Here is a 14,796-nt window from a genome sequence, read left to right as displayed (position 1 = left end):
CTTTTCATTCTTTTTTTCTGTTCAGCATCGGTGATTTCCAGTACTCTGTCTTCCAACTCACTGATCTGTTCCTCTGTATCATTTAGTCTACTGTTGATTCCTTGTAGCACATTTTTCATTTCAGTTACTATATACTTCACCTCTGTTTGGTTCTTCTTAATATTAGAAAACTCTTTATTAAAAATTTTTAACTTCTTACTCTGTGCAACCATTCTTCTGCCGAATTCTCCAATCATCATTACAAACACTACCCTGAACTCTTTCTTGGGCAGATTGCCTATCTCCATTTCACTTAGTTCTTCCTGGGGTTCTGTTCCTTCTTTTGGAACATATTCCTCTGTCACCTCATTTTTTTGCCTAACTAGCTGGTTTTTATTTTTATGTCTCTGATAAGTTGGTTACATTTCCTGACCTTGGAGAAGTGGAAGTTTCCTTGTAGGAAACATCCTATGCCTCCCAGCAGCACACTCCCCTCTCGTCACCCGAGCTATATGCCCTAGAGGTTCCCCCTGTGAGGTCTGCATGGGTCTTTCTGTTATTGTAGGCTGACTATGTGGGTAGTCTGGTAGGCTTGGTTGGCCCCTGGTCTGATGGTTGCCAGGTCCTGCCTTGTGCAAAGGCTTCTTGCCACTGGTTGCTGGGACCAGGTCATGAGGCAACTGACAGCAAACCCAAGGGGACCCCAGGGCTAGTGCTGCATTACTGGTGGGTGGAGTCAGGGTCCAGGATATCCCAAGGCTGTTGCCCACCCACTGGTGGGTGAAGCCAGATCCTGGGGCTAGTTTCTCCCTACTCTCAAGCAGAGCTGTGTCGTGAGGTCTGGTTGCAGGGCCCAGGGCTCCCAGAGCAGGTGTCCGGCCGCCGGTGGTGGGGTCAGTTTTGACACAGTTAGCTGAGGGGCCCAGGGTGTCTGGAAGTTGTGTTGGCCTGCTAGTGGGTAAGGCCTGGGCCCAGCCAGTCTCAGGAAAGGATGTAGCCTGCTAGTGGGTGGGTCAGGTCTGCAGACGGCAGGACTACAGTTTTCTTGCTGGTGTCTGCCCACTGGTGGATGGAACTAGGCTAGAGGCTAGAGCAAGTTAACGGGTGGACAAGGCCCATCAGGTCCCAGGGCAGGGTCTGGCCTGCTGGTGGGGGAGCCGGAATCATAGCCTATGGGGAAACAAAGAGAACTTCATGCTCTGGCTCTACCCTGGGGGACACAGATATGGGGAGTTTCCAAGACCTGCCTTCAGGAAGTCACCACCTCTCCCCTTCCTGAGCTGATTAGGAAGTCTAGATGCTTCCACTGAGGATGGTCAGGACATAGCCTGTGATGGGGGTTGGGGTGGGGGGAGTGGAACAGAACCCAGGAGAGCTTCCTAGGTGGTGGCAAAGATTCCTGGCTTCAGAAGTGGGTGGGAGCACCCTTAGGGGCACCACTCTTCCACCCCACTGTCCAGGGTGGGTCTAAATCTTATCTCCCTTCTTCCCTGTTCCCAGGATGTCCACAGGGGTTTCCCCCACCTCAGCTCTTCTCCTGGAATAGACACACAATTAGATCCTCCCTGCCCTCCCCTACAATGTCAGGGTTTGTAGTTTCAGTGGTTTTGTGTGTGTACATCCCTACCAGGGTCTGTCAGATAAGCAAGAGGGTTTCTCATTATATCCTGTCAGTCTATCTCTCCTCGCCTCCCAGCACTCCCCTCCAGAGCCTGTCACATGTGTCCCCCTCCCAAATCTGATCTAATTCTCTCCCTGCTCTTCTGAGGCCAGCCTAGCCTAAGAGGATTGGAGCATTTGCTAAATGGACCAGCACAGGGTCAGAGAAGTGGCTGTGGGGAGACTCAGGGGCCAGGGAGACCACAGGGAGGCGGTAGAGGAAGAGGTTGGTGGGGAGACAGAGGTGCAGAGAGAAGAGATGAGAGATATTCCTACAGTGTTTGGTAAAACCGAAGCAGGGGATAACGCTCCCTGGCTCTGTAGGAAACAGCATTTACCAGATGACCATGAACTTTATGAATTTTCAAATTATCAAACCCAAAACAATGTCCAGATAAATTGTTAGAATTTTTTTTTAATTGAGCCAGATGCCCAGATACAAGATAGATATATCAACCAAATTCTATATACAGGACACAGATTTTAAAATAAAAATTTCAATACCATCTAAAATGTCAGGGACTTCTCTGGTGGCCCAGTTAAGAATCTGCCTGCCCAGAAATAGAGACACAGATGTAGAGAACAAACATATGGACACCAAGTGGGAAAAGCTGGAGGGTGGGGGGGTGATGAATTGAGAGATTGGGATTGCCATATATTCATTACTAATAAGAAAAATATATATCAAATTGTACACTTTAAATATATGCAGTTTATTGTATGTCAATTGTATCTCAATAAAAGTTCTAAAAAATAAAATGTTTGTTTGTTTGTTTGTTTATTGGGGGAAAAAAAAAGAATAATCAGCCTGCCAATGCAGGGGACATGGGTTGAATCCCTGATCAGGGAAGATCTCATATGCTGCGGAGCACCACAACTACTGAGCTCACATGCTGCAGCTACTGAAGCCTGCGAGCCTAGACCCCATGCTCCAAGAGAAGCCACCGCAGTAAGTAGCCCGCACAACCCAGTGAAGAGTAGCCCCTGCTCACGGCAACTATAGAAAGACCACAGGCAGCAATGAAGACCCAAGGCAGCCAATTAATTAATTAAAAAATAGAATGTCGGGCAATAACAAAGACAAAGTGCTAGAAATAAACCTGCAGAGAGATATACATAAGATTTCTGTTGTTACATAATAACACTTAATGGAGAGTCTCTGGAAACAACCAAATGAATGAATAACTAAGTAACGACCTTAGATTGGAAAGCTTGGTACTGTATTCTAAAGATGTCAATTAATTCCCAAACCATTTATAGATTTAATGCACTTTTAAAAATTCACATTTATTTGAAACTACAGGCAAGATTAGGGACCAACAAGAGCAAAAATTTCTAGATATCAAGGGAAGGTAAAGATTTATTGCAATTTTAATGAAACACCCTATGAGGCTGGTGAAGGTCCTATAGAAAGTTCTTGGGGGACTTCCCTGGTGGCACAGTGGTTGATAATCCACCTGCCAGTGCAGGGTATATGGGTTCCAGCCCTGGTCTGGGAAGATCCCACATGCTGCAGAGCAACTAAGCCCCTGAGGCCCTCCTGCCACAGCTACTGAAGCCCACACGTCTAGAGTCCATGCTCTGCAACAAGAGAAGCCACTGCAATGAGAAGCCCTTGCACCACAACTATGGGTATCCCCCGTTGGCCACAAGTAGAGAAGGCCCGCAGGCAGCAATGAAGACCCAACGCAGCCAATAAAAATAAATAATTTATTTTTTTAAAAAAGTTCTTGGGAGCATCCACGAAAGCTAAATATACGCTGTGAACAGTAATTCCACCTGTGACTTAGGCATTGACAGAAATGCTCACGTGCGCCCCAAATAGCGGGGCGGGGATATCCAGAGCTGCGGGACCCCGTGATGGCCTCACAGTGACAGAAAAATGCCCCCTCCCCAGGCTGGATCAAGGGAGGTGCGGTCACGCAGCAGAGCGCAACCAGCTGTGAAAACAAGCGGCCACCGCTTCCCGCGTCCGCGCCCACAACGCGCTAGTCTCCTCTGGCCCCGCGGGGTCTGCAGGACTTTAGGGGCACAGATGACCCTATAAGTTCAGTAACCGGCCTGGCCTAAGTCGTTCTCATCCACAAAGCTATCTTCTGTTTGGTACCCAGACGTCGGGGAGGAGGGGTCTTGGCGTGAGAATATCACTGAAATTGGAAAAGGATTTGGGCCAAAGTTCAGGGCGTAGGGGTCCTGAGGCCAGACTGGGGCCGGGGCCGGGGCTGAAGCAGCCGGGACGTTCGCCTGGGCGCCCGGGGCCGGGGCCCACAAGGCCGGGCCGTGGCTGAAGATGCTGGGCTCTGGAGCTGCGAGCATCCCCGCGCGGCTGGGCGGAGGGGGGCTGCAGAATCCCGGGCCATCTGGGAACGCGGGGCCGGCAGCTGCGGCGGCAGCGGCCACAGCAAAGACAGGCGCAGGGGCGGCGACAGGGGCAGGCGCGGGGCCGGGGCCTCCGGGGTCCGTGGGAGCATCGCGGGCCCTCTGGCTTCGGTCCTTGGCCAGTCGCTCCAGCCGGGAGCGTTGGGCCCGGCGGTTCTTGAACCACACCTGGGGAGACAGAGGGGACCGGGAAGGGATGTAAGAGGCATTCGCCTCTGCCCCGGGTGTGAGGCTGCCCGGGTGAAAAGACGGCCTCCCCTCCTCCTCCGCCCCCCAGACCCAATTAGACGCCCCTGGGGCTCAGGAGGCAGCCTGGGAGGGGTGCAGAGCGAGGAGGGGCAGGGCTTCGGCACCCAGGAGCCCGGGGGCCAGGAAGGGGTTTGCCCGAGAGGGTCCGCGGGTTCAGAGGCCCTGAGGTCTGGGCGCGGGGAGACCCCGGGGGTGGAGGGGTGGGGGGCGTCAGTCCCGGCCAGATGGGGTTGGCGGGTTTGTACGGCACAGGGTTGAGGTGGGTCCAGGGGTCCACACCCGGGAGACCCCTTGCTTGCTGCGTGACCCAGGACAGCACTGGACCCCTCTGGCCTCCCTGCTCCCCACTGCAGAGCCGGGAGCGAGGAAAGGGGGCCCAGGGGCGGGGCACTGGGTAAGCGGCGAGGTGGGAGCCCGTCTGGCGGGGGGCGGGGCGGGGGCGGGGGCCAGACCTGCACTTTGTGCTCCTCTAGGCTCAGCCTGGTCGCCAGGTGCAGGCGGTCCTGGTAGCCCGGGTACTCATTGTGCTGGAAGTATTCTTTGAGCGCCTCCAGTTGCTCTTTGGTGAACACCGTGCGCTCCCGCCTCTGCCTCTTTGGGGGTCCTGAACTCCGTGTGGGGCCTGGCCAAGGGGGAGACGGGGTCCCGTGAGCCCCCACCACGAACGGTCCCCAGTCCGCCTGGCACCCTCCCCCGACCTGGGCCAGGCCCCAGTGAGCAGGTGGGGGGCTCAGGCCTGGGGGCAGCAGGCAGTGCCGGGAGAAGCCTGCGGCATCTGGACCAGATGTTCCAGGTCAGACCCTGGCTCTCCGCCTTCCAGCCGCAGCCCCTGCACCTCTCGGGGCCTCAGGGAACACAGCTTTGAAATGGGCCTGATCACAGCTCCTGGAATATTCCAGGGCCCCCAGCCTGGGAAGGCAAGCAGGCAGCACAGGCTCCTCAGGGCTCGCCCTCTCCCATCCAAGGGCTGGAACCACCCTGACGTTTGCAGGGGACCACCGGGTGCCAGGCTCTCTGCTTGTCTCACTCCAATAATGTAATTCCAGTCCCCAGACGCCACCAAGTCCTCCCCACAGCACCGCACAGACTTCTCCGGATGCCCAGGAGGCCTCCCCTTTCTCCGCCAAAGGATCCCCCTCGCACAACCCCACCGCGAGCCCAGACTCCTCTTGGAGGCCCAGACTCACCCATGAGGGACTCGGCTTCTTGCTCCCTCACTGCTGCTCTGCTGTCTGCATGTCAGGCTCTGCTCACAGGGCCTGGGGCAGCCATCCCAGCTTTAGGCTGTTCCCACCTGGGCACACCTTAAGGGTCCTGGAACCCACCCTCTCTTGCCCCACCCTCAGCCTCACTCCCTTGCAGGAGATGTAATAATTGATTAATCCTTTTATTATTGAGCAGCTACTACTGGCTGTCCTGGGAGCCACCAGGACCCTCCCCCACCCCATGTTAAGACAGCTTGGGTCCTGCCCTCTTCCCTTTGTGGATGAATGAACTGGGTCTGGTTTGCCTGTTGGACTCAGGAGCTTGGGTCCCAGGAGCCCAGCTTCCCCCGTCCCTTGGCTGCATAGACCTGGGTCTAAACATCAGACTGAACTCCTGGCTTGTGCCAGGGTCTCCTGGGGACTCGGATCCGGGGGACACAACTTATGATGCTCTGCCCCCAGGGGACTCTTCTTATCAACAGTGTGAGATGGCGAGTAACTAAGTGATCAAATACAACATGAAACAAAGCAAAGAGATCTTGTTCTTTGATTTACATCCGTCTCTGCTGCTCACGGGGGTTCCTGCCGTTTCCTCTGCTCCCTTTCTGGCAACATTCAGCCATGACTGGACATCTCTTCTGCTTCTTGGGCAGCTGGGAACACACTGGTCACCAAAACCATCGATGGTGCTGCTGGATTCTCCACAAGGGAGAAGCTAGTAATGACCTTGATCTGTAAGATATGACTCGAGGCCACCTTCTCCCAACGTTTTTTTAAAATTTTATTGAAGTATAGTTGATTTACAGTTTTGTGTTAATTTCTGCTGTACAGCACAATGACTCAGTCATATATATATAGACATTTTTTATTTTATTTATTTATTTATTTATTGGCTGTGTTGGGTCTTCATGGCTGCACATGGGCTTTCTCTAGTTCTGGAGAGTGGGTGCTACTCCTCATTGGGGTGTCTTCTCTTGTTGCAGAGCACAGGCGTTAGGCCAGTGGGCTTCAGTAGTTGCAGCACATGGACTCAAAAGTTGTGACTCACAGGCTCTGGAGCACAGGCTCAACAGTTGTGGTGCATGGGGCTTAGTTGCTCTGCAGCATGTGGGATCTTCCTGGAGCGGGGATTGAACCTGTGTCCCCTGCATTGGCAGGTGGATTCTTAACCACTGTGCCACCCAGGAAGACCCTCCCTACTTTTTAAAGGAAATTAAATGGGACATCATGATGTTTAGATGGGCAAAGATTGAGAAGCGGCTCCATACCTCAGATTGGTACCTGAGGGGATGGAGAATCTGTCTTTCTCATGTTTGGAGAGAGTAGGTTCATTTTTGAGACACACTTGGTGATCACTGCCAATACCATCAGCCAAACACCATCAAGAAAGCACCAGGAAAAAAAAAAAAGCACCAGTATTTTGAGCAAATTTATTGTCTCATTGCAATGAGGGAGAACACACCCCATGGGAACCCTAAGGACATTTCAGTAAGAGGGTGCTTGCAAGGATCTATATAGGATTCGGGCTTGTGTTAGATGACTTTGGGGAAGCTTCCCAAAGAAGTGAACTTTGTGCCCAAAAGAATTGAAATCGGGGACTCAAAACAGATACTTGTACCCTCATGTTCATAGCAGCATTATTTACAATAGACAAAAGGTGAAAACAACACTGACGTCCATTGATGGATGAATGAAGAAGTAAAATATGGTATACCCATACAATGGAATATTATTAAAAAGGAAGTTCTGCTACCCTTAGAAAAGAAGTTCTGGTACATGCTGCAACATGGATGAATCTAGAAAGTGGTACACCAAGTGAAATAAGACAGACAAAAAAGGACAAATATCACATGATTCTACTTACACCAAATATCTAGAATAGGCAAATTTGTAGAGACAGAAAGATTCAAGGACTTATAGGAAAGACCTAGAATAGACAAATTCTGAGAGACAGAGAGTAGATTGGAGGTGACCAGGGACTGGGGGAGGAGAGGGTGAGTAGTAGTGTTTAATGAGAACAGAATTTCAGTTTGAGCTGATGGAAAAAAGTCCTTGGAAGCGGATGGTGATGATGGCTGCACAACATTGTGAATATACTTAATGCCACTGAATTGTATACTTAAAAATGGTTAAAATGGTCAATTTTGTGTTATGTGTATTTTGCCACAATTGGAAAAAAATGTTAAAAAAGAGTGGCTTCCCTCTGGGATGGATGCTGTGAAGAAATAGGGGTAATTCTATGATTAAGTATTTTATCTAGAAGGTGAGGAGAATGGTGTGTCGTTAGAGCTGTGATTTGTACAGAATGTGTCATTCGTGTTAGCTTGGATGGGGGACATTGGTCTCTTTTGTAGTTTGGACAATGTATTTCTCTCTGTGTTCGGACGAGGTTCTCAAGAGGTCACTTCAACGTGATCAAAGACTGACCCTGTCTGTTTGTGTTTGGGGAAGTTGTCTGTATTCATCAGGACGTCATCAAGGCTCGGCTGAGTGCCAGACCAGCTCCTAGCTGTTGAGAGCTGTTTGTCTTTTTCATACTTGGCAAACTCCCTTGAGTTCAACATCCCAAGTGCAGTGTCTGAGCAGTTGGGAATCCCTGGAGGCCAGTATCATTACCACTTGCCTGACCTTGGGCAAAGCCATTCCCCCTAGCCAGTCCTGGTTTTTCCCACCCATACAACAGGATTATCTCCACGTCTGCCCCACACGTGCTTGGGAGCATTGAGGTTGACATCCCCTCAGGAAAGAACCTGTCTCGGAAGCTCAGAGAGCCCACTTCTCTTCCCAAAGTTTTGTCCCCCGGGCAAAGTCACTGGAGGCTGCCTGGCCTCCACCCTGCTGAGATACAGATCAAAAATTTTGTCAGAAAGGACTTCCCTGGTGGCGCAGTGGTTAAGAATCTGCCTGCCAATGCAGGGGACACTGGTTCGATCCCTGGTCCGGGAAGATCCCACATGCCATGGAGCAGCTAAGCCCGTGCGCCACAACTACTGACCCCATGCACCTAGAGCCTGTGTTCCCCAACAAAAGAAGCCACTGCAATGAGAAGCCCACGCACCACAACAAAGAGTAGCCCCTATTCGCGGCAACTAGAGAAAGCCTGCGTGCAGCAATGAAGACCCAACAGCCGCCAATAAATAAATAAATTTATTAAAAAAATTTTTTTTTGTAGAAAAAGCAGCACTTTGTGTTAACCAAACCAGTGCTTTTCAGATTCTAGTGTACATCAGAAGCACCTGGAGGGTTTGTTAAAACCCAGATTACCAGACCCCACCCCCAGGGTTTCTTCTAGGGGGTGGGGCCAGAAAGTTTGCATTTCTAGCAAGTTCCCTGGTAAACAACAGCTGATGCTGCTGGCCTGAATCAGGGACCACTTTGAGAACCACTGCTGTAAGCGACAGCCAATCTCGCCCACCTTGGTGCCTACCCCTGGCCTCAGTCCCAGAGCTTGGCTTGTTTTAGGGGTAAGAAGGAGTCAGCAAGGCTGAGAGAGGTGGATGGAGAGGTAAGCCAGGGCCTGATTATGCCAGGCCTTGGAGAAGCTCTGAGGTTATTCCCAGAACACACACACACAGAGAAGGAGAGAGAGAGAGGAAATGAAAGAGACATACAAAGATGGAAGACAGACTGATATGAGAAACAGAGGCAAAAACAAAAATATATGTAAGAGAGAGAGAGGAAGAGGGAGAGGGAGAAATTCAAACACATTTTTTCTTAAGTGCCAGGCACTATTCTAAATGTTTTATAATTACTATCCAGGGTCTCAGCTGGCTGCATCCTCCTACCCCTTATGCCTCCCTCTGCCATGACAAACTCTCTCTATCTTGCACCTTCTCTCTTCGTAGTTGGGTGGCCAAGACACTGTTCTCTATTCCTCAGAAGACTCTTCTGGCCCCATCACTTCATTCCATGTGGAGTCTCTCTATTTTTGTACCCTCCAAAATCTTCCCTCCTACCCCCAAGATTATGCAGTTTCCCAATTCCAGTATAGTTGTTAAGATTATATATCATTCTATCCATCCATCTACCCATATATCTTTCCATTATTTACCCCTCTGTCTGTATCCCAGCTGGTTCTACAAACAGAGGTTTCTTGAACCAAACTTGAGGAACAAAACAGAGAGGCAAGGAAGGGTAGAAACTGGAAAAGAGGACATAGGTACAGTTTTGCTTCCATATGCATAGACTGCATCTAGGAGGACATACAAGAACCTGCCAAGGACCTCCCCGGTGGCACAGTGGTTAAGAATCCACCTGCCAATGCAGGGGCCACCGGTTCGAGCCCTGGTCAGGGAAGATCCCACATGCTTTGGAGCAAATAAGCCCATACCCCACAACTACTGAGCCTGCGCTCTACAGCCCATGCTCGGCAACAAGAGAAGCCACTACGATGAGAAGCCCACCCACCACAAGGAAGAGCAGCCCCGGCTCACTGCAACTAGAGAAAGCATGGGCGCAGCAACGAAGACCCAACACAGCCAAAATAAAATAATTTATATGAAAACAATGACAACGCACTGATGGTCAGTGGCAGAGATGAAATTTCAACTGTTTAAAAAAAAATTTTTTAAATAAGTAAATAAAATTCAGTTGTCTCCACGAAGTCCCCTCCCCCCACGGGTCATGCGTCTGGACCTAATCCCCGCTAATTCCCCTGCCATTCTGCTGAGGCTAGACCGTCATAAGAGGATTGGAGCATTTGCTAAATTAGTCCTGTTCAGGGACAGAGAAAACATCCAGGGAGGGGCTCAGAGATCAGGAGGAACAGGAGGGAGGTCGGACACATATGAGAGTGAGGAGAAGGATGAAGAGAGGAAAAGAGAAGAGAGAAGTACACTTGAGCTTGAGACCAAAGAAGAAGGAGACAGGCAGGAGAGAAGCAAGAGTGAAAGACTGAATCAAAAACAGGGAGGAAGGAGGAAATGCCAGGAGGGTCTGGAGGGTCCATATCCCAACACAAGGACTGTAATCCCAATTCTACCTCTTCCTAGTTGTGGTACCTCAGGCAGGTCATCTGACCTCTCTCTGCCTCAGTTTGCTCATCTGTGAAACGAGGATAATCACAGCATCTATCTGATAATAATAACATCGCTCTGGTGAATTGTTTTGAGAATTTAAAGAGCTGGGCAAATAGTACCTGCTCAGTAAATTTGTCTTTTCTTTCCCTTCCAATTTATTGAGGTGTAATTTATATACTATAAATTCCACCCATTTTAACCACATAGTTTGATGAGTTTGGGCAATCACGTACAGTCATGGAAATACGACCATAGTCAAGATATAGATGGGCTTCCTAGGTGGCGCAGGGGTTGGGAATCCACCTGCCAATGCAGGGGACATAAGTTCAATCCCTGCTCCAGGAAGATCTCACATGCCGCGGAGCAACTAAGCCTGTGTGCCAAAAAAAAAAAAAAAAAAAAAAAAGATATAGAATATTTCTAGCACCTCAAAAAGGGCCCTTTTTGTCCCTTTGCAGTGAATCCAATCCATTGATTCCCCAGCTCCTGCCAATCACCATTCACTTTCTGCCATGATGGTTTTATCTTTTCTAGAATTTCATATAAGTGGAATCATACCATATGTACTACTTTGAGCCTGCTATTCATCCATGTTGTTATGTACACCAAGAGTTCATTCCTATTTTTTTTTTTTTTTGTCTGCATTGGGTCTCCATTGCTATGCTCAGGCTTTCTCTAGTTGCAGCAAGTGGGGGCTACTCTTTGTTGCGGTGTGCGGGCTTCTCATTGTGGTGGCTTCTCTTGTGGCGGAGCACAGGCTCTAGGCGCACAGGCTTCAGTAGTTGTGGCTCAGGGGTTTAGCTGCCCCTGGCATGTGGGATCTTCTGGGACAAAGGATCGAACCCATGTCCCCTGCGTTGACAGGCGGGTTCTTAACCACTTCACCACCAGGGAAGTCCCAAGGAGTTCATTCCTTTTTATGGCTGAGGAATATTCCAGTATCTGGATACACCAGTTTTTTGTGTTTTTTTTTTAGCCATTCATCTATTGATGGACATTTGGATTGTTTCCAGTTTGAGGCCACGAAAGCTGCTATGCATGGCACAAGTACAATTTCAGGAAAAATTGTAGGCTAAGATAAACGTTTAGCATACTGTCTTTAAGGTAGACTTTTGGATTCTTTCCACCTTTGGTTATTGTGAAAAGCGCTGTTGTGAACTTGAGTGCATGTTTTTTTTGAACACCTGCTTTCAATTCTTTGGGGGTATAGACTTAGGAGTGGAGTTGCTGCGTCACTATCTAATTCCAGAATTTTTTCATCACCCAAAAGAGAAACCCCCTCACCCATGAAGCAGTCACTCCACATTTTCCCCTCCCCCCAGCCCCTGGCAACCACTAATCTGCTTTCCATCTCTATGGATCTGCCTATTTTGGACATTTCATATAAATGGATTCGTGTGATATGTAGCCTTTTATATCTTGTTTCTTCTGTGGATGTATTTAATACCACTGATTTGCACACTTTAAAATGATCATAATGGTCAACTTTATGTGATGTGTATTTTACCATAAAAATAAATAAATGCTTGTGGGGCTCTTAGCATGGACCAGACTTCAGGACCAAATACTTAACATAATGATGTCATTTAATTCTCTCGAGGTAGGTTTTCTCAATGCCTCATGTTACAGACCAGGGAACTGAAGTTGGGAGAAATGAACTGCCCAAGGTCCTAGGACCAGAAGTTGCTGAGCCAGGCTCAGACAGCAAGTCTGTCTGACCTCATCAATTCTATGTTCGATACATACACCCACCCCCATCCCACTCCCTGTGCACACACATTTTAGCTCAGGACACAGTGCTTGTCAGGGACAGAAGCAGAGATTGATGACTTGGAGTTGGAGAAACAGAAAGGCAAACGCTAAGGAAAAGAGAAGTGGGGGGGGGGAGAAAAAAATAAAAAGTAGCAAAAATAAATAGGGACTTGGGAGTCTGAGACTCCACAGTCAGGAGGGAAAATAGGAAAAAAGGAAAGAGAAAAGAAGAGAGATGGAAGAGAAAATGGTGGAAAACTGAAAGTGACCAGTGAGAAGAGATGGAAGGTGTCAAGGATGGAAGGGGAAAGGGGGAGGTGTGAGATGAAGCTGCAGAGGATTGAAGGCTGATGGGGAGGGCTTACACCTCACATGGACCACTGAGGCAGGAAGCATGGTCACCACCCCCTCACAGTGAGGGGGAGGCCCAGCGAGGTCACAGCAGGTGGAAGCTGGCCATCTGGAGACCTTGTCCCTGCTTAATTGGCTTTAGGGAGATATCACAAAAAAGACAGTGACCAGACAGGGAAAGCACGTGGATGCACCCATGCCCCCAGAGACAGAGGTGGGGGAGAGAAGGAGGAGACGGAGCAATCCCTGTTTTTACTTCCCCCAGCCTGCCCCTCCAAGGAAACAAACAAACAATAAATCACCCAGACTTTAAGCAGGATTCAATATTTTAATCATTTTCACTCCACAGGTGGCCAGCAAAGGGAGAGCTGGAGTTCCAGTGAATGGGAAAGGGGAGGACAGTGAGCCTGACAGAGTGAGGGAGACCCCTGGCCTCTCATTCTGTCCCCACTTCCCTTGTCACTCTTCCTGGCCTTAGGAATCCCCAGTGGATAGCTGTGAAAAACCAGTGTTCAGGACCAGGAGAAGGAACCTGGAATCTCTGGAAAGATTCGACTCCTTCCTAGAGAACTCTCAGAAGACCCCAGGATAAGAGTCTCTTAAAGTCTTGGCCTGTGACTGTGACCCCCTAGCCATTATTTCTTTCCACTCTCCTCCAATATATCGTGTCCATCATTCAAGCTCTCCCCAGACCTCCTTATTGAGCTGCCTTTGAATTATTTGACCAAGACATGCCCTCCTCTGTGAATGGGGAAATCCATGGGGGCAGGGAGAGACTCTGGTTTGCACCTGAGACCCCAGCCTCCAGCACAGAGCATGGGAGTCTCTGCAAAAGACTAGTGGACACTGCATCCTGGTCCCAACTTTTGCACAGATCCAGAGCACAATGTCACCTCCTACCTGTCTCTACCCTGCAAACTTTGCCTGTTTCCTCCATCTCGTACCCCCAGCATATGCCATCCTTCTCTGTTTATGCATTGCTGCCCACAGTGGACTCTGGACCTAATGTCCCAGCATGACTCAGACCCATGAGAGATGACAGAGTCGTGTGTTGAGTAAACCATCTTTGTGGGCTCTAGTGATCACAGTGTGCCCCTCGGGGTCTAGGCTGTGTGGACCTCTCCTGACCTGGACCCAGAAAAATCATCCAGTGTTTCCCAGCCTCTCTCTGCACTGTGCCTTCCTCCTGACATTCCTTCCCACACCGGGGGCCTGCAGCCAGCTTGTCCTGACTCGTGAGCACAGATTACAAGTGTCTCTTCCCAACACCAAGTTCAGGGACCTCAACTTGGCACCTTGAAATCAGCCATGATAGGAATATTTACACCACGGAAATGGGCAAACACTACACATCAGGGATTTCCTCTTCCTTTGGGAGTCCATGGTTAAGCATCTCCCAGCACACCATCCCCTTCCCACACTCCTTTCTTTCACCCCTTGCCTTGTGAAACCCACCAGTAAAAGGCTTGTGGCTCCTGCCTCCCCGACCCAAAAATGAAAGGAGAACTCACACCGAGGAGGTACTTTGGTACTGTGCCAAAGTACCAGACTTCTAAGAGTGTCAAAATGCCTGAATCCTTCTTCAAATTCTCACACTGCTTGTCTCTGTGGCTGTGGGTCAGGGTCAGATTGCATTGAATGAAATACGGTGCTGCCCCAGGAAAATTTCCCAGGCCAAGTTCTATTTATTGTCCAGTTCCATAATCAAAACTGAAAACAAAACATCTAAAAGAGGGAATGTGTGCTTGGAATGTGGGGCTGCCTCCAAGTCCATTTCTCTCGCCTGACCCCCATCTCTTGTACATTTACAGATGGGAAGCCTGTCCACCTCCTCTTCTCTTTGAAATACCTGCAACCATAGTTGGTGCACCCCATGTAGCAACCACGATTCCTCCAATGTTTGGGTGAAGTTCACCTTTAGAAAATGCTAAAACAAAAGGAAACAAAGTAGACGTGAAACAGGCCACTTGCCTTGCATTCTTCCACCAAATATGCGCATTTCCAGTGTCCAAATGAATGAATGAATGATGAAATGTCTTTAAGAAGAAACTAAGAAGAAAAAATTATATATGTGTGTGTATATATATGTATATATAAAACAGCCCCCTAAACCTATCATGTAAACCTGACATTTGTGAAATCTGTAAAATTGCCAAATGAATTTCTGAACTTAACTGTATAATTGGCCTAAGGTTTCATCCTGG

General features: G+C 49.3%; 1 protein-coding gene across 1 annotated transcript; it reads right to left on the bottom strand.

Moving 5' to 3' along the window:
- Positions 1 to 3,687: 3,687 nt before the first annotated feature.
- Positions 3,688 to 5,457, bottom strand: TPRX2 (tetrapeptide repeat homeobox 2). The gene is made up of 3 exons (XM_057710889.1): positions 5,454 to 5,457; positions 4,719 to 5,041; positions 3,688 to 4,185 (listed from the first exon to the last, which is right to left on the bottom strand). Exons 1-3 carry the CDS (start codon positions 5,455 to 5,457, stop codon positions 3,688 to 3,690), a joined length of 825 nt encoding a protein of 274 aa, XP_057566872.1.
- Between the last annotated feature and the right edge of the window lie 9,339 nt (positions 5,458 to 14,796).

This window comes from Hippopotamus amphibius, chromosome 16 (assembly GCF_030028045.1).
Source record: "Hippopotamus amphibius kiboko isolate mHipAmp2 chromosome 16, mHipAmp2.hap2, whole genome shotgun sequence".
Taxonomy (NCBI): domain Eukaryota; kingdom Metazoa; phylum Chordata; class Mammalia; order Artiodactyla; family Hippopotamidae; genus Hippopotamus; species Hippopotamus amphibius.
Note: the sequence above shows the minus strand (reverse complement) of the source record. Positions and strands in the feature narration are given on the sequence as shown.